General features: G+C 40.2%; 1 protein-coding gene across 2 annotated transcripts in view; it reads right to left on the bottom strand.

The window, feature by feature from the left end:
• Positions 1-21151, bottom strand: part of LOC132834167 (CTD small phosphatase-like protein 2) — an 81884-nt gene that overhangs the window by 12491 nt on the left and 48242 nt on the right. For both annotated transcript variants that reach the window (XM_060852828.1, XM_060852829.1), the window contains 5 exons: positions 16556-16676; positions 10340-10451; positions 9807-9893; positions 9002-9064; positions 5495-5574 (listed from right to left, as the gene is read on the bottom strand). In XM_060852828.1, the coding sequence (XP_060708811.1) occupies positions 5495-5574; positions 9002-9064; positions 9807-9893; positions 10340-10451; positions 16556-16676 (463 nt within the window). The remainder of the gene's footprint in view (positions 1-5494; positions 5575-9001; positions 9065-9806; positions 9894-10339; positions 10452-16555; positions 16677-21151) is intronic.

Genomic DNA, 21151 nt, shown 5'->3' with positions numbered 1-21151 from the left:
CTGGAGATGGAAATGTCACTGGACTAGTCATCCAGAGACCTAGGTAATACTCTGAGGACAAAGGTTCCAACCTACAAAAGCAGATCACTTGGGTTAAGGTTAGAACTGAAATTTTAGAATTTGAGAACCAAAAATCATAATTCAAAAACAAAAAGAAGCCATTACCAATTGTTGCAAAAACCCATCTGGCTTACTAATACCCATTAGGGAAGCACCATCCTTAACTAACCTGGCCCCCAAGACTCCAGGAACACATGTGGCTGACTCTTAACTGTCCTCTCAAATAGACTAGCAAACTGCTAAAAAAAGTCTCAAGGAACAAAACTATTGAGATAGGAATCAGAAATAACAACATGAAACTCAGCCTTATTAACCCTGTAGGGTCTTTCATACAAACAAATGGGGGTTAATACCAAAATTGGCAGAGTGGTCTTACAGACTAGTCAAGCAACAGCCCAACTACGGGGCACTTCAAAGCCCAATATGAAGAGTGACTCAACAGTACCACTGATGATTTATCTAGTCAGGTCTTAAAAGTAAATAACCCAGACAGAGTCTGTAACAGGTGGTAAACGGTACAACACAAAGGACAAATTATACTTGACCTCACCTTCACCAATCTGTCTGCCACAGATGCGCCTGTCCTAGATAGTATCAGTGGAACTGACCACCCCACAGTCCTTTAGCAGACAAAGTCCTGTTTTCACACTGAGGATTCCTTCCATTGTGTTAAATGCCACTATTGTTCCCCTAAATGGGGTAGATTTCAAAGAGATCCAGTAACACGAGTAGTGCTGTGGACCATCACCAAGAGCAGAACCATACACTATCACAACATGCAATGTTGCCTGTCAATATCCCCCACTCCATAGTAAGTTTGCAGATGACACCAAAATTGGAGGTGTAGTTGACAGCAAAAGAAGGTTACCTCAAATTACAACAGGATCTTGATCAGATGGGCCAATGGGCTGATTGGCAGCGGATGGAGCTTAATTCAGACAAATGTAAGGTGCTGCATTTTGGGAAACAAATCTTAGCAGGACTTATAAACTTAATGGTAAGGTCCTAGGGAATGTTGCTGAACAAAGAGACCTTGGAGTGCAGTTCATAGCTCCTTGAAAGTGGAGTCGCAGGTAGATAGGATAGTGAAGGTGGTGTTTGGTATGCTTTCCTTTATTGGTGAGAGTGTTGAGTACAAGAATTGGGAGGTCATGTTGCAGCTGTACAGGACATTGGTTAGGCCACTTTTGCAATACTGCGTGCAATTCTGGTCTCCTTCCCGTCAGTAAGATGTTGTGAAACTTGAAAGGGTTCAGAAAAAATTTACAAGGATGTTGCCAGGGTTGGACGATTTATGCTGTAGGGAGAGATTGAATAGGCTAGGGCTGTTTTCCCTGCAGCTTCGGAGGTTGAGGGGTGACTTTGTAGAGTTTTATAAAATCATGAGGGGCATGGATAGGATAAATAGACAAAATCCTTTCCCTGGGGTGAGGGCGTGCAGAACTAGAGGGCCTAGGTTTAGCGTGAGAGGGGAAAGATATAAAAAAGACCGAAGGGGCAACATTTTCACGCAGAGAATGGTATGTGTATGGAATGAGCTGCCAGAGGAAGTGGTAGGTACTAGTACAATTGCAACATTTAAAAGGCATCTGGATGGATATATGAATAGGAAGGGTTTGGAGGGATATGGGTTGGAGCGGCACAGCTGTTAGCACTGCTGCCTCACAGCACCAGGGTTCCAGGTTCGATTCCAGCCTTGGGTGATTGTCTATGTGGAGTTTGCACATTCTCTCCGTGTCTGCATGGGTTTCCTCCCACAATCCAAAGATGTGCAGGTTAGGTGAATTGGCTGTGATAAAATATCCATAGTGTTAGGTTCAGAGGAAAACAGGTCTGGGTGGGTTCCTCTTCGGAGGATCGGTGTGGACTTGTTGGGCCGAAGGGCCTGTTTCCACACTGTAGGGAATCTAATCTAATCTAATATCTGGTCAGCATGGACAAGTTGGACTGAAGGGTCTGCTTCTGTGCTGTACAGATGTATGACTCTATGACAATTATTAAACAAATAGGATCAACCCTGGTCTGATGAAAAGTGCAAGATGGCATGCTAGGTGCAACATCAGGCAGACCAAAAAATGGTGTCAACAAGTAAGTAAGTTATCTCACTGAGCTTGAAGGTTTGTTTTCAGATGTTTCATCACCATTCTAGGTAACATCATCAGTGAGAGTCTGTGGTGAAGCGTTGGTGTTATTCCCGCCTCTTCTTATTTATAGATCTCAAGTTTCTTAAAGTGGTTAAGTCATTTCCAGTTCTTTTATTTTCAAAGGAAGGTAGATAGGGTCTAAATCGATGTGTTTATTGATGGGGTTCTGGTTAGAATGCCATGTCTCTAAGAATTCTCTTGCGTGCCTTTGTTTCACCTGTCCTAGGATGTCTGCATTGTCCAATCAAAGTGGTGAGTTTCTCTGTCTGTATGTATATAAACTAGTGATAGTGGGTCATGTCCTTTGATGGCGAGTTCGTGTTCATATATCCTGGTGGCTAGTTTCCTGCTAGCATGTCCAATTTAGCTTTTTTTTTTACAGTTCTTGCATGGTATCTTGTTCATGACGATTTAATCGATTTAGATCCTATCTACCCTCCCTTAAGAAAAGAACCGAAATCACCCACCCACCCTAAGAAACCAAATAGAGAGGCGGGACATACCACTAGCGCTTCACCAGAGACTCTCATTCATAATGTTACCCAGTATGCTGATGAAATGTCTAAAAACAAACCTTCCAGCTCAGTGAGCTAACTTACATACTTATCAACAACCTGAGCTACAAATCTTCTCAAAAATCGCTAAAAAGGTGTCAAAGTCACAAAGCTACAACAGAAAACTAGCTGCATGACAAACAGAATGACCAGCAAGTGATAAGACACAGCTAGCGATTCCACAACCAATGGATTAGCTCTAAGCTCTGCAGACTTGGCATATCTGGTCATGAATGGCAATGGACAATTCAACAACCCACTGAAAGAGGTGACTGCACAAGCATTCCAATCCTCATTGACGATGGAGCCCAGGACATTTGTACAAAAGGCAGCTCTTGTAATAATCTTCAGCCAGAAATACTGAATGGTTCATGCATTTCTGCCTCCTCAGCAAGTCCCCATATTACAGATGCCTGTCTTCAGCCAATTCAATTCTTTCAATAACATCAGGAAACAGCTGAAGGCACTAGATCCACAAAGTCTTTAGGTTCTGACAATAATGAAGATGACTTGTAATGCAAAGCTCGCCAATTTCCTAGCCAACGATACTGACACCTGCCAGGCAATGAGGAAAATTGTCATGTATGTCCTGTACACAGAAAGCAAAACAAATCAAACTCAGTCAATTATTGTATCATCAGTTTACTATGATCCTCCAATAAAGTCTTCTGGGAGAGAAAGTGAGGACTGCAGATGCTGGAGATCAGAGCTGAGAATGTGTTGCTGGAAAAGCGCAGCAGGTCAGGCAGCATCCAAGGAGTAGGAGAATCGATGTTTCGGGCATGAGCCCTTCTTCAGGAATCCCTTCTTCAGGCGCTTTTCCAGCAACACATTCTCAGCTCCTCCAATAAAGGCATCAATATTATCAAGTAACACTTACTTAGCCATAATCTGCTCAGACAATGTTCTGTGTGGGTTCCAGCCAGAACCACTCAGTTCCTGACTTCATTACAGCCTCATATTACAACACAGACAAAAGAACTAAACTCCAGCGGTGAGACAAAAGTGACTACCCTTAACATTGAAACATTTGTCCGAGCATGGCATTAAAGAGACCAAGCAAAACTGGAATCAATGGGAATCAGGAGAAACCTCTTCACTCGTTGGAGTTACACCAAGAAAGATGTTGTGGTTGTTTGATGTCAGTCATCCCAGCTCCAGGGCAATTCTGCAGGAGTTCCTCAGGGTAGGTATTTTTCTAATTAAGATGTTCAGAAATGATATGACACACCTTGGAGCAGGTGGGATTTGAACCTAGATCTCCTAGCTCAGAGGTAGGGACACCACCACTGAGTCGCAACAGCCCTAGTTCCTCAGGGTAGTGTCTTAGGTACAATAGCTCTTTCATCAGTGACCTTTCTTCTGTCATAAAACCATAGGTGGAAATGCTCACTTCTGATTGCATAATGTTAAGCACCAGTAATTAAGGATACATTTGGTCCACACAAGTGCCAGGCTGTGAACATCTCCAATAACAGAGATTCTAACTACCATCCCTTTACGTTTAATGATATTACCTTTGTCGAATCTCCTAGTGACTACCATTAGCCAGAAATTAACTGGACTACTAATATAAATAGTGCCTACAAAAGCAAATTAGAACCCGGGAATCCTGCAGCAAGTAATCACCTGATTTCTCAAAGCCTGCCCATTATCTACAAAGCATGAGACAGGAGTGTGATGAAATATTCCTACTTGACTGGATGAACATAACTCAAAACAACACTCAAGAAGCTTGACATCATGCAAGACAAAGCAGCCAGTGTGATTAGCACTAGATCTACAGTTATACACTTACTCCACCACAGATACACAGTAGCAGTTGCATGGGCCATCTACAAAATGCACTGCAAAAATTCACCAAGGTTCACCAGAAATCACTTTCCAAACAAATTACCATGACCAACTTGAAAGACAAGGACAACAAATATATGGAAACTCCACCATCTACAAGTTCCTTTCCGAACCACTCACCATCCTAACTTGGAAATATATCACAATTCCTTCACTGTCACCAGGTGAAAATCCTCCAACTCTCTCCCTAACAGTATTGTGAATGCATCAACACCAAAGATACTGCAGCAGTCCAAAGCAGTAGCATGCCATCATCTTCTTGAGGGCAATGAGGGATGGGCAATGAATGTTGGTCCAACCAACAAAGCCCACATCTTCCAAATGAATTTTAAAAACAACACAGTCTGGAACGTTAGCCTTATAGAGTCAGCAGAGACATGATAACCTGAACAGCCTTCTGTACTGTAATCTTCTAAGATTCCATGTAGCACCTTAAACACAGCAAAATACTCAAAGCTAATTCACAGGAGTGTGGTCAAACAGAATGTCAATTTAATCAACAGAGAAATACACTAGGTCAGGTATTGCAATATTTATTCAAAGTAGTCAGCATATCTTAAAGAAGTGGTTTGGACAGATTAGGGAGGGCACGCCTAGGTTTTACTACCTGAAGATACATTTGCTGACAGTGGAATAATTAAAACCAGATATATGAAAGAGGCCAGAAATGGATTGCAGTAATCTTGAAAGAGAATAAGCAGATAGAGGTCAGAAGACTGACAAATTAATTTTCTGAGATAGGTACCTGTCCAAGTAGTAATACTTGTATCTGTGGGCTGGGCAGAGGATGAAGATAGGGATGGTTTACAATGACAAAGCTATTACTATTCCTTTTTACTTTAACATTCCTATTTACTATATACAACAAACACAGGCACTTACCTGACTAGCTGCTTTTTAGGGTCCAAAATATTCAGCAATTTGTCTGCATAGACTTTTTTGGAGGCAGTGAACAGAATAATCTGCAAGATAATCAGGGAAAGATTACAATACTGCATTTGCCAAAATATGACTTTTCATTTCTCAATACAGCTTTGAATGCAGCATATATAGTCCTATTTTTTAATGTTACATGGGAGGAGCTTTAACCAAAAGTCAAGTCATGAAAAAAAGAACAAAGCACAACAATGTTCAAGAACTTTAATGAAATGGTGATGATCAATTGGTTACAAAGAAATCGAGGATCCTTCACATTTTCAAACTGTGTACAGGTAGTTCTCCTATAACACTGTAATCACGCTCCAGCGAAACCTCACTTAATAGAAAATCACGTAATATAATAATGGAGCCAATGGGGAAAAGTGAGGTTAGGGGCAGACCAGCAAATAAAAACACTCACAAACACTCAAAAATCACCCAAATGCCAAACAGAGTGTAGCACAGCCTGAATGAAGGTTTAAATCATATTTATTAACAAAATAAAAATAAATTTAACACATTTCATTGAGATGTATGAGATTTGTAGCTCAGGTTGAGGTTCAGGTTGTAAGTTTGCTCGCAGAGCTGGCAGGTTTGTTTTCAGACGCTGTGTCACTACGCTAGGTAAGCGTGAGCCTCTGGTGAACTGCTAGTGTTCTGTCCTGCTTTCTATTTATGCACCTAGAATGACCCATCAGCATCAAACAACAGCAGACTAAGGAAAAACTCTCTCCAAGAAAAAATGGACAAGCTCTCACAAAAGAACAACACAGACGTTTAGATAAAAAACCTATCGCACTAACCACTAACAGACAAGGAAAAAGCCATCCTAGTAAGAGGAATGAACTACAACTACTGAGACACCGACACAAAGGACTTCTCAGCAGTATTAGAATCAACCCTGAAAGACAACGGACTCACAGAAGAAACCCAGCAGACCATCAGACAGACAGCTGTACCAACACTCAGCAGAAAGGAGGAAGGGAACGCCCTCAATACAATGGAATGCCCTAGAAGGACTCAGCAAAGACAGAAACATTGCAATCCTACCTGCAGGCAAAGGGTGCCTGACCGTCATCCTAAACAGAACACAACATATTGAAAAAACGAATTCACTGCTCACAGATACCGACACTCATTAACAGGTGACGACAGACCTGACTTCACAGCTACATTGAAAATGCTTAATAAAGCAGGCCAAATTAACAAGACAGATCTCCAAAAGATGAAACCTGATGGACCCAACACACTCCGTTTCTATGGATTACCTAAGGTACACAAATCAGGCCTCCCCCCCCGACAAGACCTATAAAGAAATCAACAGAGAAACTATGGGATCACCCTATACCAGGATTCTTAACAGAAGCAGTAATAGAGAGACTCAAATGAACAGCCCTCGTCACGATCCAACCCAAACTTTGGGTCCGTTACATTGATGACACCTTTGTCATCACAAAATGGACAAATTAGAGGAAACCTACAACATCCTTACAGGAATAAGTTTCACAAAAGAGAACAACAACAGACTCCCCTGCCTAAATGTCACAGTGGAACGAACAGTTAATGGAGAACTGCAGACCAATGCCTACAGGCAAGTAACACACACAGACTAGATACTTAACTACAAAAGCAATCAACCCAACACCCACAAATGGAGCTGCAACAGGACATGATTTAAATGGGCCACAACACTGCAGCACCCAGAAACTACGAGCAGCAGAAGAAAAATACCTATACAGCATATTCAAGAATAACAGGTACCCAATAAACACAGTCCGCCGATTCATAAACAACAAATCCAAACAAGTAGACACAACATGCCTAGAAACTCTAGCCACACTTCCATACATCAAAGGCATCTCAAAGATGACTACCAGACTACTCTGACCCCTTGGCATCATGGTAGTCCACAAACTTACCAACACACTGAAAAAGCCACTGATGAACCTAAAGGACTCTATACCAACAACCAGCAAAATGAATATTATTTACAAAATACCATGCAAGGACTGCAACAAACATTACAACAGACAGACTGGCAGAAAACCAGCCACCAAATAACTGCCAAAAGACATGACCCACCATCACTGGTATCCTTGCATACAGACAAAGGAGGACAACACTTCAGCCGGGACAACACTTCAGCCGGGACAACACTTCAGCCGGGACAACACTTCAGCCGGGACAACACTTCAGCCGGGACAACACTTCAGCCGGGACAACACTTCAGCCGGGACAACACTTCAGCCGGGACAACACTTCAGCCGGGACAACACTTCAGCCGGGACAACACTTCAGCCGGGACAACACTTCAGCCGGGACAACACTTCCATCCTGGGACAGGCTAAACATAAACACAGATGGGAACTCCTAGATGCCAGGCATTCAAATCGGAACTCCATCAATAAACACATTGATTCAGACACCATTTACACTCTGAGAAAAAGAACCAGAAATGATAGCATCCACCTTAAGAGACAATACACATAATTAGAAAGCAGGTCAGAACACCAGCGTTTCACCGGATGTTCACTGATGATGTTAATTAGCATGGTGACAAAACACCTGAAAACAAACTTGCCAGCACTGTGAGCAAACTTACGACCTGAACAACAACATTACATTGAAAAAATATTGTTAATGCAGTGTTAAGAGGATCACCACCACCTTCAGATGCAGTGTGGTTGCAGAAAGGGGTGGCTGTGGTTGACTGTCTTCTGACTGTTTCTTGGGGGTTGGTTTAGATTATGAGACATGCAGGTACTAGATCAAATTAGAAAGGTAAATGATGTGTATATAAGTAATGCAATCCTGCAGGAATTAGACAAGAATATTCTTGTCTCAGAGAGAGATTAATGAATATTCATTAGTTCAACTTTTGAGATGAAGCTGCTCAATATATAGTACTGTACCTCTCACATGCTCTGATGGCAGGCGACATCGGTACAGGCGCAGAAAGAAGCGTGTGAAACAATCATCACTGGAATTGTGTTATTGCGAACAGAGGTAAGCGTTCTCGAAAATTCTGTTCTCTAATGCTTCAGCAACATTATAGCCAAATAATGCTCCCGAAACACGCTTGATAAGAGAACTACATATATCTCAGAACCATCTGATTTTTGATGTATTTTTACAGTGTTCTTTTGATTCAAATTTCAAACTTTGTACAGTTGCTATAAAACTATTGTGAACCATCAACAAAGAGAGCAACATCTTGTGGAGTTTGAAAAGAGAAAATATAAATCTTAAAATAAAAATTAATTTGCACAATGCAAAATGTACACTCTGCTGAAAATACATTGCTTAGTTTCCTGGTGTGTTATTTTAAGTCAAGTTTTAAAAATGTATTAAAGCAAGGTTTTGGCAATGCTACTATCTGAGCATACTGAGTGATACAAAATGATCAAGGGGACTGTAACAGTTATAACTAACAACACAACTTCACATTTGACAGAACGCTTTTCAACGTACCTCATAAATCTGAGACATTCGTTCCAGGAATTCCCGAAAGAAGGGTCGCAACCGTACGTAAACCTATTGGACATGTGGGAAAAGTTACTACATTTTACAACAGTTTAAATAAAATATATAATGAAGTACTTCCCAAACCAATACCCACAATGATGTCATTTCAGTGCTTGAAAATTGCGATGATACCATTGGAAGACCTTGCTAGAGTGGGAAATTCTAAACTTGTGATCTCACGAAGGGGCAATTTGCACACTTTGGGAAGCTCTGTCATAGGTGATTACAGACCAAGGACAATAGCAGCACATTATCAACAATCATTCCTCTGATGCCATTGGAATATATTTGGTTTAGAACGTGAGGGAAGAAAAATCAGAGAATTAAAAAAGAATACAACTGAGGTGCGTGGATACAATTAAAGATTTGAGGATTCCACGATACAATCAGAAAAATCCTGGATGGAACATGATTTCACCAGCACCCATTAAGCAAAATATATCCTCATTGTTATATTTTTTAATAAAACATTTTCTTCCTAGTTTACCCTAAAGGCAATATTTCCCACTAGGTTACTGCCCAAGGAAGGCCTACCATCCAGTGCTTCATGTGGTCACTATTTATATGGAAGCCTGCACATCATTCCAGAATACCACAATAGAACCGGCCAATGAAATATGTTCAACTGCACATTGCTGAATCTTGCCTTCACAGATGCTTGCCAAGAGTGAACAAGCAAGTACACAAAGGATTACATATAATCGGATATTTCCCAAATTTGACACACAGTCCCTAGATTGGTTTCTCTTACCTGATAAATTACATCTTGGAAAAGGACAGGAAAGGTCAGTGCCGCATCATCCAGTTCATTGAGGCTGCAGTGCACTAACGTCTCATCCTACCAGGAAGAAAAGTTTGCAAGTATCATAAAACAACAGCTTATCAGGGAATATGGAAATTAAATCATCAATTTCACAAACTGCAATTCAAACTAGAAAATGCCATGCGAAAGCCAAGAAAGATAAAAACGTTTTTTTTAAACCAATCAACCTCAAACACAAATCAATTATAAAAGAGGCAACAATTCAAGAACATGTTTAGATCCAGAAGCCTATCAGTTCTGCCAATTTAGGTCACAGATGCCTATGTTGACAGGAATATGCTTGACTAAACTCAATCTTACATATCCAAAAATAAACGGTTAATTAGAACATTGGTACCACATCCTATAAGGTTAATATTTTATGGAATGATATGCGCATCAGAGTCTGCTTCAGGATTTATTTTATAATCAAACTTAGTATTACTGCATTCATAAAAAACACCTGCACATAAGGTACGCACCAAGTCTAGGACCAACGAGAATTCAGGTGTACTTCTAGTTTTAAGTGGCAGGGCTGGCTTCCGACTTAGTTGTTCCTCTGTTAGTGGTGGTACATGTTTGATAAAGAAATACCTATTCAGTAAACAAAAACAAAATATGGAAAAATTGGTGACTTTATGAAAATAAAGCCCAGTAAGTGGCAGTTTCTAAATGGCCACTTTAAAAATAGATAGAGTATTTAGGCTGAACTTCCAATCGCTACAACACCAAAGGAAGCCATATGGCACACTGTGTCCAGGTCAGCTCTTACAGCATTCAGTTGGTCCCCTTCCCCCATTATGTACATGTTGCCCCCAAAATTTATTTCCCTAAGGAGTCCATCTACTTTCTTTTAAAACTCATTGAATTAAACTTTCAGTACATTTATACACAAATAATAAATTGCTCAAACACGCTGTGAACAACCATCTTTTCACTTAAAGCTCAAGTTTCAAATCTGCAGCTGCCAAGGTTTAGTTTTAGAATTCTGACTGAGTTTGGACATCTGACAATGTTTATATATTATTATCAGCATCACACCACCAATGAAACTGAAACTGTTTGTAGAAATACCGAAGTTAATGTTTGAACATATGCTTAGAGAATCCGTCAAATGTCACTCCCTCAGTGCAGACTATGGAGTGCATTCAGTGTGCCAACAGGACTACCTTCACAATCAATTTTAAAAAGTCACGGGAAAAATAATGTTTTTCTTGAATGCTCAACAAAATAATATCAGCAAAAGTTTGCAACAACCACCAAACACTAATTTCAAAGATTTGTTGTAGAGACTAGCAAGTTTGATGATCACCCTTTTCTGGTAGCCATGATAGGGTGAATGGTGCCCTAATGAGCACAAAAGAACATCCACAAATGCCTCTATACTAAACAATAATTTTAACCAACAGGAACTGCTGAGCAGCAGACATTTGTTTGCTTACATTAATACAAATATGTCAATCATTTTAGACAGCTTGTGTGAACTTCTAAACAGCTAACCGGAACCTAGGAACAGGAAACCCTCAGCTATGGATCAAAGCAAGGTACAGGAACCACTGATGACAAAAAGAGAAAATAAACTGATAAGTTACTAAGAGGATGCTCAGCTCAACCCATTAATTCACAAAACGCTGAGTGGAAACAAGCTAATAGAAAATATAGTTAAAAGTGCAGTGCTGGAAATTAAACAGGGGACATTGGGAACACTCAGCAAATCAGGATGTCGATACTGCAATAGAGTACCAGTAAATATTTTAGATATATAGACAGTCAGCACCAAAATTTGACTCATTTTATCTATTCTAACAAAATAATAAAAACCAACAGGACAAAAACAGGAGCAGGTCTGACAGAAGAAAAACTAGAAATAAGCCATTAAAACAATACTGTACTGCAACAGCACTCAATTCAATTACTCCATAGTACAGCTACTCAAGCATTCCTGATGAAGGGCTTATGCCCGAAACGTCGAATTTCCTGTTCCTTGGATGCTGCCTGACCTGCTGTGCTTTAACCAGCAACACATTTTCAACTCATGCAATTAAGGATCCACTAGTTTATATTTTGGACTGTAATGCAAGGTTGTGCGCTTATTCTTAGTCTTTTATTGTCTGAATAACAGCTTGAGTAAGTTAATTCTTGCAGGACAGGTTCTTAAAATGTTATTAAACATTAAGTGTGCTAAGGTTAGTGATTCTCATTATTTGCTAAACTAGTGAGCATGGCTAATTGCTAGCACAACTAAATTCAGTTCACAGAAATTTGCCAGCTCATTCAGTCATTTTTCTAGATGTTGCAATGACAGGACAGGCAACGGTACTATTCCCATATTTCAGTCTCAGCCACGGCTTAGCACATAGTATAATTTAAGTAAAAGTGTATGGAGTGGAAGTCCCACTGCAGAAAAAATGAGTACTAAAATCCAAGACAGCATTGTCGTGCAGTACTGAAGAAGCACAGCACTGTCAGAAATGCTGTCTTTGGATAGATGTTAAATCAATATCCCATATACTCTGTTAAGGTGGTTGTTAAAGATTCCATGAGAGTATTCCAAAGAAGGACAGGGCGGTCATCACAATAAACACATTAACAGCTGTTATCACATTATTACTTACTGGAAAGTAGCTGCTGCAATTTCAATGAAGCCATTGCACTTCAGAAGTTCTTAACTGGTTTGTAAGGTTCATTGGAATGCTCAAGTTATGAACAGTACGATTAACGCAAGTCATTTTCTAAAGTAGTGTGCACTATATGTTAGCTACTTCACTGCTGCTGTATTACAATTAAAGTCCACAATTCCATAACAAAGTCAGAATTCAGAATATACCCTCTGTTGGAACGGCTGGGGGGGGGGGGGGAAGAAAGAGATGTCAATATCATTTTACTATGACAACAGCAAGCTCAGCCTCAACTCCAAACTAGTACCAGTTATTGCAGACATAAAAAAAGTAGCACAGAACTTAAATCTCTCAAAATGAAAATGAATAAATGTTAGAAATTAATACCAACAGAATCAATAACATCCAAAAAAAACCACATTTAATCCATTCCAAATGTTAACAATTAATGGTCACTTCGAATATTTTTGTTTCTTATGTCATTTCTAATATACTTAGATTTTTATGAATTCCAACTGCTAGTCAAACTCAGGAAATCCATGCCACTATCACACCTACTGCAGATTATCGCTACCAGTGCTCAGTACAGCCAGAACTGCAATTATGGGCGACCTTAAAACATTGTTAATCAAAGTCACTGGTAATACATGGTGCATTTTTGTTGTAACCATTCTATCAGCTTCCACTCCCAATGCAATGTCTCCAGGAAGAAAATTAATGTAGGTCAAATTCAAGTTCATGATTCTCAATTCAACTTGCAAAAAAATACAGACTGTCCACTAGATATTAAGTTCAGTACCTGCATTAACACAAAGCTTTACTGTATTCAGACCTGCAGTTACCACTTTGCCTTAAAATTTACAGTAGGCGTCATCAGAAAAAGCAGATGGCAATACAACCTGTTGATTCTCCACAGTGTTTAGAGTAATGATTAATCATCTATTCCCACTCCAGTTTTCTGCTCTGTCCACATAACTCTCAGTGTGAAAAAAGAAGTCTCCTTAACATGTCTTAGCTGTGTCCCCAGAGCCCTCTCAACCAAGAGTTCTGAAAATTCATTAACCTCTGAGTGAAGAAATTTCTCCTCATTCAATGTTAACTGGATGATCCCCTTCTAATGACCATTACCAAGTTGCTTCTCACGATAAAGGAACACAGAAGCAGGAACATCAACAGTTCAATTCTTTTCTACAATTCAATTAGATCATGACTGAATTGGCAATGGAACTAAAGGCGTCACAGGTATCCCACAAACATATTCAATCAACAAGTTTGAAACGGAAAATGGAAAAATATATGGGATGCAAATAAATAGTGTCAATATTGCAGCTGAACAAAGGTAACTATGGAGCTATGAGGGAGGAGCTGGCCAAAGTTCAACGGTTCAGTACCTGAGCAGAGATGGCAGTGGAACAACAATGGCAGGTATTTCTGGGTATAATGCATAGGGTTCAGGATCAGTTCATTCCAAAGTGGAAGAAAGATCTTAAGGGGAGGCAGGGGCATTTGTGGCTGACAAGGGAAGTTAAGGACTGTATAAAGATAAAAGAGAAGTATAACATAGCAAAGATGAGCAGGAAGCTGGAGGACTGGGAAACTTTTAAAGATCAGAGGATTACAAAAAAGGCAATACACGAAGAAAAAAATGAGGCACGAAGGCAAACTGGCCAAAAATATAAAGGAGGATAATAAAGCTTTTTTGGCTATGTGAAAAGAAAAAAAAGGTTAAGACTAAAATTGGGTCCTTGAAGACAGAAACAGGTGTATTTATTATGGGGAACAAGGAAATGCCAGAAGAGGTGAATAGGTACTTTGGATCAGTCTTCACTGGGGAAGGTACAAGCAAACTCCCAGATGTAATAGTGTTGAAGAACCTAGGGTAATGGATGAACTGAAAGGAATTTATTTTAGGCAGGAAATGGTGTTGGATAGACGGTTAGGTCTGAAGGCTGATAAGTCCCCAGTACCTGACAGTCTGCATCCTAGGGTACTTAAGGAGGTGGCTGTAGAAATCGTGGACGCATTTTCCAATGTTCTATAGATTCAGGATCAGTTTCTGTGGATTGGAGAGTGGATAATGTTGTCCCACTTTTCAAGAAAGGAAGGAGAGAGAAACAGGGAAGTATAGACCGGTTAGCCTGACATCAGTAGTGGGAAAGATGCTGGAGTCAATTGTAAAAGATGAAATTACGACTCATTTGGATAGCAGTAACAGAATAGGAGTCAGCATGGATTTACAAAGGGGAAATCGTGCTTGACTAATCTTCTAGAATTTTGAGGATGTAACTATGAAGATGGACAAGGGAGAGTCAATCGATGTAGTGTATCTAGATTTTCAGAAAGCCTTTGATAAAGTCCCACATAAGAGATTAGTGAGCAAAATTAGAGCACATGGTATTGGGGGAAACATACTGACTTGGACTGAAAATTGGCCGGCTGACGGGAAGCAAAGAGTAGTGATAGATGGGTCCCTTTCGGAATGGTAGGCGGTGAGCAGTAGCACATGGTTCGGTGCTGGGATTGCAGCTGTTTACAATATACATTAATGATATAGATGAAGGTATTAAAAATAATATTAGCAAATTTGCTAATGACACAAAGCTGGGTGGCAGAGAGAAATGTGAGGAGGATGTTATGAGAATATAGGGTGACTTAGACAGGCTAGTTGTCGGATGCATGGCAGATGCAGTTTAATGTGGATAAATGTGTGGTTATCCACTTTGGTGGTAAGTACAGGAAGGTAGATTAATATCTAAATGGAATCAAGTTAGTTAAGGGAAGTACAACTAGATCTTGGTGTTCTTGTACATCAGTCAATGAAAACAAGCATGCAGGTACAACAGGCAGTGAAGAAAGCTAATGGCATACTGACCTTCATAACAAGAGGAATTGAGTATAGGAGCAAAGAGGTCCTCTGCTGCAGCTGTGCAGGGCCCTGGTGAGATCGCACCTGGAGTACTGCGTGCAGTTTTGGTCTTCAAATTTGAGGAAGGATATTCTGGCTATTGAGGGAGTGCAGCGTAGGTTCACTAGGTCAATTCCCAGAATGGCAGCACTATCACACGTTGAAAGATTGGAGTGACTGGGCTTGTACTCTTGAGTTTAGAAGGATTAGAGAGGAACTGATTGAAACAGATAAGATTATTAAAGGATTGGACACTCTGAAGGCAGGAAGCATGTTTCCGCTGATGGGTGAATCCAGAACCAGAGAACACCGTTTAAAAATAAGAGGTAGGCCATTTAGAACAGAGTTGAGGAGAAACTTCTTCACCCAGAAAATGGTGGATATATGGAATGCTCTGACCCAGAAGGCAGTGAAGGCCAAGTCTCAGGATACGTTCAAGAAAGAGATGAATAGAGCTCTTAAAGACAGTGAAATCAAGGGTTATGGGGATAAGGTAGGAACAGGATACTAATTGTGGATGATCAGCCATGATCATAATGAATGGTGGTGCAGGCTCGAAGGGCCAAATGGCCTACTCCTACACTGTATATTATCTATAAATAGGTCTTCCAGAATACTGGCACTGATATGATGGGCTGAATGTTCTCCAATGTTATAAAATTTGATAATTAAAGACCGCTTATCTATTATATTTTTATGCTTGTCTACTTTCAAATAAATGAAACTTTTAAAAAGTATACTTGTGTTAAAAAATGTCTTGTATTTATATGATGCCCTAACAACAGCAGAAAAGTTCCAAATTTAGAGCCACTGAAGTCGTTTTGATGTGCAGTTACTGTTGTAATGTAAGAAACATAACAGTCAATTGATCAAGTTCTCACAAACTGTAATGTGGTGACATATAAATAATCTGTTTTCGATTCTGGGAATAGTGGCTAAGCCACTGGGAAAAACTTTGTCGCTCATCTTCAAAGTAGTGCAAGGGGCCCTTTTATATCCACTGATGGGGCGGATAGGTCCTTGGTTTATATGTCGTCAAAAATACAGCATCTTCAACAATGCAGCACTCCCTCAGCACTACACTGCAGTATTAGCCTGCACTTTGATGCTTAAGTGCAGCTCATAGAATTTATATATACCCAGTTTGTAAGAGACGATTGTTGATAAACACTTACGGATCAAAGACTTCCCAGTCCTCTTCATAGCTTGCCTCCGGGTGAGCAGGTGGCTCTGGGTAAGAATCAGGAGAAGATATTGTCTTGCAGAGTTCCACATTTGACACATTCAATTCTGGTGCTAAAAAGTAACAAGTGCATATGACTATTTATTTCAATGATGCTAAAATCTTTAAAGACATCATTACTATCTGAAATTATTCAACACTTTCAACATTTACTTTACTTCACAACCTTTACAAAAACATACATACCTACACTCCCTTGATTTTCCTTCTCCAAATGATAGAAACTAGGCTGTTATGATTAAACTAGTCTGACCAGCCCTCTCAATGACAAAACAACATACAGTATAGGTACATTGGACATGATTGTTCTGTGAAACAACCAGAACAGGATGGTTTTGCCATTGCCTTGTGTTTAGAACAAGATAGCATAGATGGCATATGCTGCTAATGGCCACTCATTTTAAACCATGGAGATATGGGATCTGCGGAAAGCTATTGTCCCAACTGCCTGGTTGAGGTCAGTCCCATTTATCCACCTCTCAGAAGTACAGTGCACTTCAGTGCCAACATATTGTACTTGATTCTAATCCTGCCTTGTAATACATACATTTCACATCAAGATACAATTACAACTTAAAAGAAACCAGGTGAACTAATAACTTACTGAAAGGCTTAACTAAGAACCAACTCAGAAGTTTGTTATAGAAACTCAAGACTTGGCTAAGTGCACTGCTTGGGCTGGCAAAACAATTGGAAAAAATGTTCACTTCATGGAAATTCTGTCTACAGCCAAATGAAATTGTCCAGTCCTCAAGCTACTTGCATTTTACAGGATTGTCTTCATTCAAATTGAAACTATTCCCAAGCACAGTACTGGGCTTTCAAATCAAAATGCTACGTTTTATGCTGGACAGCACCTACACCTGAAATAACTTGGGCAGAGTGCTTGGAGTTCATCTCCCGCCTTTTGGTATAAGATGATACATTTTGTGTGCGCAAATCTGGGAACATTTCTGGCCATCAATGCACCTAACTAAGTATATTTGCTAAAGAAATACCTTAATTTTTCTTGTATCATTTGTTAAATTCCTAACATTCCTACCAAATAATCAACATAGAATTTGATATGATTTATACAGTCAGGAAGCATTCCATCTGTTAGCTGTTTTGGATCAGGCAAAACATCATGTATGCAGAAAAATATAATCCAATACTAAGCATTTATAAGCTTAAATAAGGACAAATATGAAGGTATGAAGATATAGCTGGGGAAATTAGACCAAGGGATAGATCAGTAGAGATGCACTAGCAGGAACTTATGGAGATAGTTCATAACACAGAAGAAAGTCCAGTGAGAATGAAAGACTGCAGAGAAAGAATGGACCATCCACAACTTACTAAAGTAGTTAAGGATAGTATTAGATTGAAAGAAAAAGTGCAGAATACTGCAAAGGAATACTGGCAAGTCAGAAGAGTGAACTGAATATACAAGGGATGTGAAGGTGCCTGTGTTGGATTGGGGTGGACAAAAGAAAATTGCTGAAATAACAATGAGGGAGAAAACTAGCTAGAAATAGAAGAACAGGTAGGAAAACTTTTGACAGTCACCGTCTTTAAAAAGGAAAAGGATAAGTAAAATCAATGTTGGTCCTCCACAGCACAAGTTTAGGGAATGGACAATAAGGAAGAAATTATGAATGATTTGAATACAGATTTTGCACCTGCATGAACTATAGTGGACAGAACCAACATTCCAGTAATGAGTATGATCAGGAGGTCAACGAGAAGGAGAAAGTCAAAACACTTATAATTGCCAAAGTAAAAATACTGAGTAAATTATCTGAACTAAAATCTTACAAGTCCCAAAATGCTTGTGGAGTTTATCGTAGGGTCTTAATAGATTGATGAGATAGATGATGCATTGGTTTTAATTTTGCAAAATTCTAAAGATTAAAGGTTGGGCCTATCAGGTTGGAAAATAGTGAATGTAACTCTTCTATTCAAGAGGAGAGGTAGACAAAAGGCAGAAAACATAGGCAAGTTAGCTTAACATCTGTCAGAGGGGAACAACTTGAATCTATTACAGAGGAACCTTGATTATCCATTATCAATTATCCAGTGATTAAAAGTGAACTCGCTTGTTGAAATGCTGCCGAGAAGAGTCCTGGACTGACAGGATTCCAGGCACTGTCTCCAATGCCTGTCCCCCCACCCCCGTCCTCTCTCTCTCCCCACATACTTTCGCTGGAGTTCTACACAGGGGTGTACCCTAAACCCCCGTTCCCCCAGATAATCTCTTCAGGGCAGAGGTGGAACCTGTAAAAAATTTGCAGTAAGTAGTTGTGCGTGTGTGTAAGTACATGTATGCACTAGTTGGAGACTCACCCCTCAAAAGGCAGCAGCAGTCTTGCTGGTGTCCAGTCTGGCTGCCCTGGAGAGGGGGCGGTGTTGGATGGGTTTGGGGGGAGGGCGGGGGCGGTCTTGGGACAGGGTTGGGGGAAGGGCAGGGACAGACAGTGGTGGTGTTGGACGAGAGTTGGGGGCATGTGGGGGGCGGTGTTGGGGGGTGGGCAGTTGGAAGAGGGTGGGAGCAGGGGCTCGCGCACAGTATGCTGCTACCTCATCTCCTGAACAGGGTGCAGACCTAACAGAAAACTCTAAGTCCCAGAGGAAAGGCATTGAATCAATTAACTGAATAATCAATTTTCCAAACAAAATAGTGCCCGCCCATCTCGTTCGAATCATCAAGGTTCCTCTCACAACAATCAAAGGCAACAGTGAAAGAGAAATAGTGTTTGAATATTATTATTTGGTCTCTTTAAGGGAATAACAAGCAACATGGTTAATGAACAACCTGCTACTGAGTTTTCCAGAAGGCATTTGACAAATTGCCACATCACTACATCAAGCTTACTCCACACAATAAAAGTTCATGGTATAGGAAATAACATATCAACAAGGACAGCGTTTTGGTTAACTAACCAGAACCAGACAGTAGGCATAAATAGATCATTTCACATTGGCAAGAGTGTCACATGGATACAGCTTCAACACTTTATAATCCATATTAATGGCTTGAAGAGTTTATCGAACATATGCTAACGTTATTGATGACACAAAGACAGGCATGAAAATAAGCTTTGGAGCTTACTTAAGGGCTTATCAAAGAGAGAGATAGGTCTGGATAATACTATGTGGGAAAATGTGAATTTGCCCATTTTGATAAGAAGAATAAAAAAAGCAGCATGAAATCAATGAGGAAAAATTGAACAGTTTGGCCCTGTATCTACTGGAGTTCAGAAGAATGAAAAGCAATCTTACTTAAATATATAAAATCATGGAAGCCTTGAGAATGCAGAGGCTGAAAAAACATTTTCTACTCTGAAGAGACTAGACTGAGGGGACATGGTTTCTAAATAAGATGTCGCCCATTTAAGATAAGAGTATTTTTTTATCTCCAGAATAGTTGTGAATCTCTGGACCACACTTCCCCAGAGATCAATGGAGGCTGGGTTACTGACTATGTTTGATGCAGAAATAGAAAATCCTTAACTCACAAGGGAACCAAGGGTAGATAGGAAAGTGGAGTTGATGCCACAATTAGATCTGGTCATGATCAGGCCAAATGGCCTAATGTTGCTCCTAATTCATATGTTTGAATTCAAAGTTAAGTTCTACAATGAAATAATCTGAATTGACACAATGAAAGCTAAGTTAAATTCAAGATAAAAATTCTGAATTCAGAGGAAATTAGTAGCCTGAAGTTACATTACACACTAATATAAAAATGCATAGGAGGGCCAGTTGACGTGGTGTCTGTTATTTTAATAGAAATACTAATCAATTTAAAACCATTACCAAAAACATAGGAAGTGAATTAATAATTAAATATTATTCAGTTATGTAGTTAAATCCCTCACAGCGCCAGGGACCCAGATTGAATTCAGGTGACTCAGGTGACTATGCGTGGAGTTTGCACATTCTCCCCGTGCCTGCATGAGTTTCCTCCTGGTGCTCCGGTTTCTTCCCACAGTCCAAAGATGTGCAGGTTAGGTGGACTGGAAATGCTAAATTGCTCAGTGTTCAGGGATGCGCAGGCTAGGTGCATTAGTCAGGGGAAATGCTAGGTCACAGGAACTGGGTCGGGAGGATGGGATGCTGTTCAGAGGGTCAGTATGGACTGGTTCGGCTGAATGGTCTATTATCACACCGTACAGATTCTGCAGAAACAATTCTATGGGCAGCACAGTGGCTCAGTGGTTAACACTGCTGCCTCACAGCACCAGGGACCTGGGTAAGATTCCTGCCTCTGGCAACTGTCTGTGTGGAGTTTGCACATTCTCCCCGTGTCTGTGCGTGTTTCCTCCGGGTGCTCTGGTTTTCTCCCATAATCCAAAAAATGTGCATGTCAGGTGAACTGGCCATGCTAAATTGTCCATAGTGGTAGGTGCATTAGTCAGGGGCAAATATAAGATAGGGGAATGGGTCTGGGTGGGTTACACTTCAGAGGGTCGATGGGGACTTGTTGGGCCAAAGGCCCGTTTCCATTCTGTAGGGAATCTAATCTAATCTAAATGTATCCTTTCCA

This window comes from Hemiscyllium ocellatum, chromosome 39, assembly GCF_020745735.1.
Source record: "Hemiscyllium ocellatum isolate sHemOce1 chromosome 39, sHemOce1.pat.X.cur, whole genome shotgun sequence".
Taxonomy (NCBI): Eukaryota; Metazoa; Chordata; class Chondrichthyes; order Orectolobiformes; family Hemiscylliidae; genus Hemiscyllium; species Hemiscyllium ocellatum.
The sequence above is the reverse complement of the archived record's forward strand: the minus strand, read 5'-3'. Positions and strand labels throughout refer to the sequence as shown.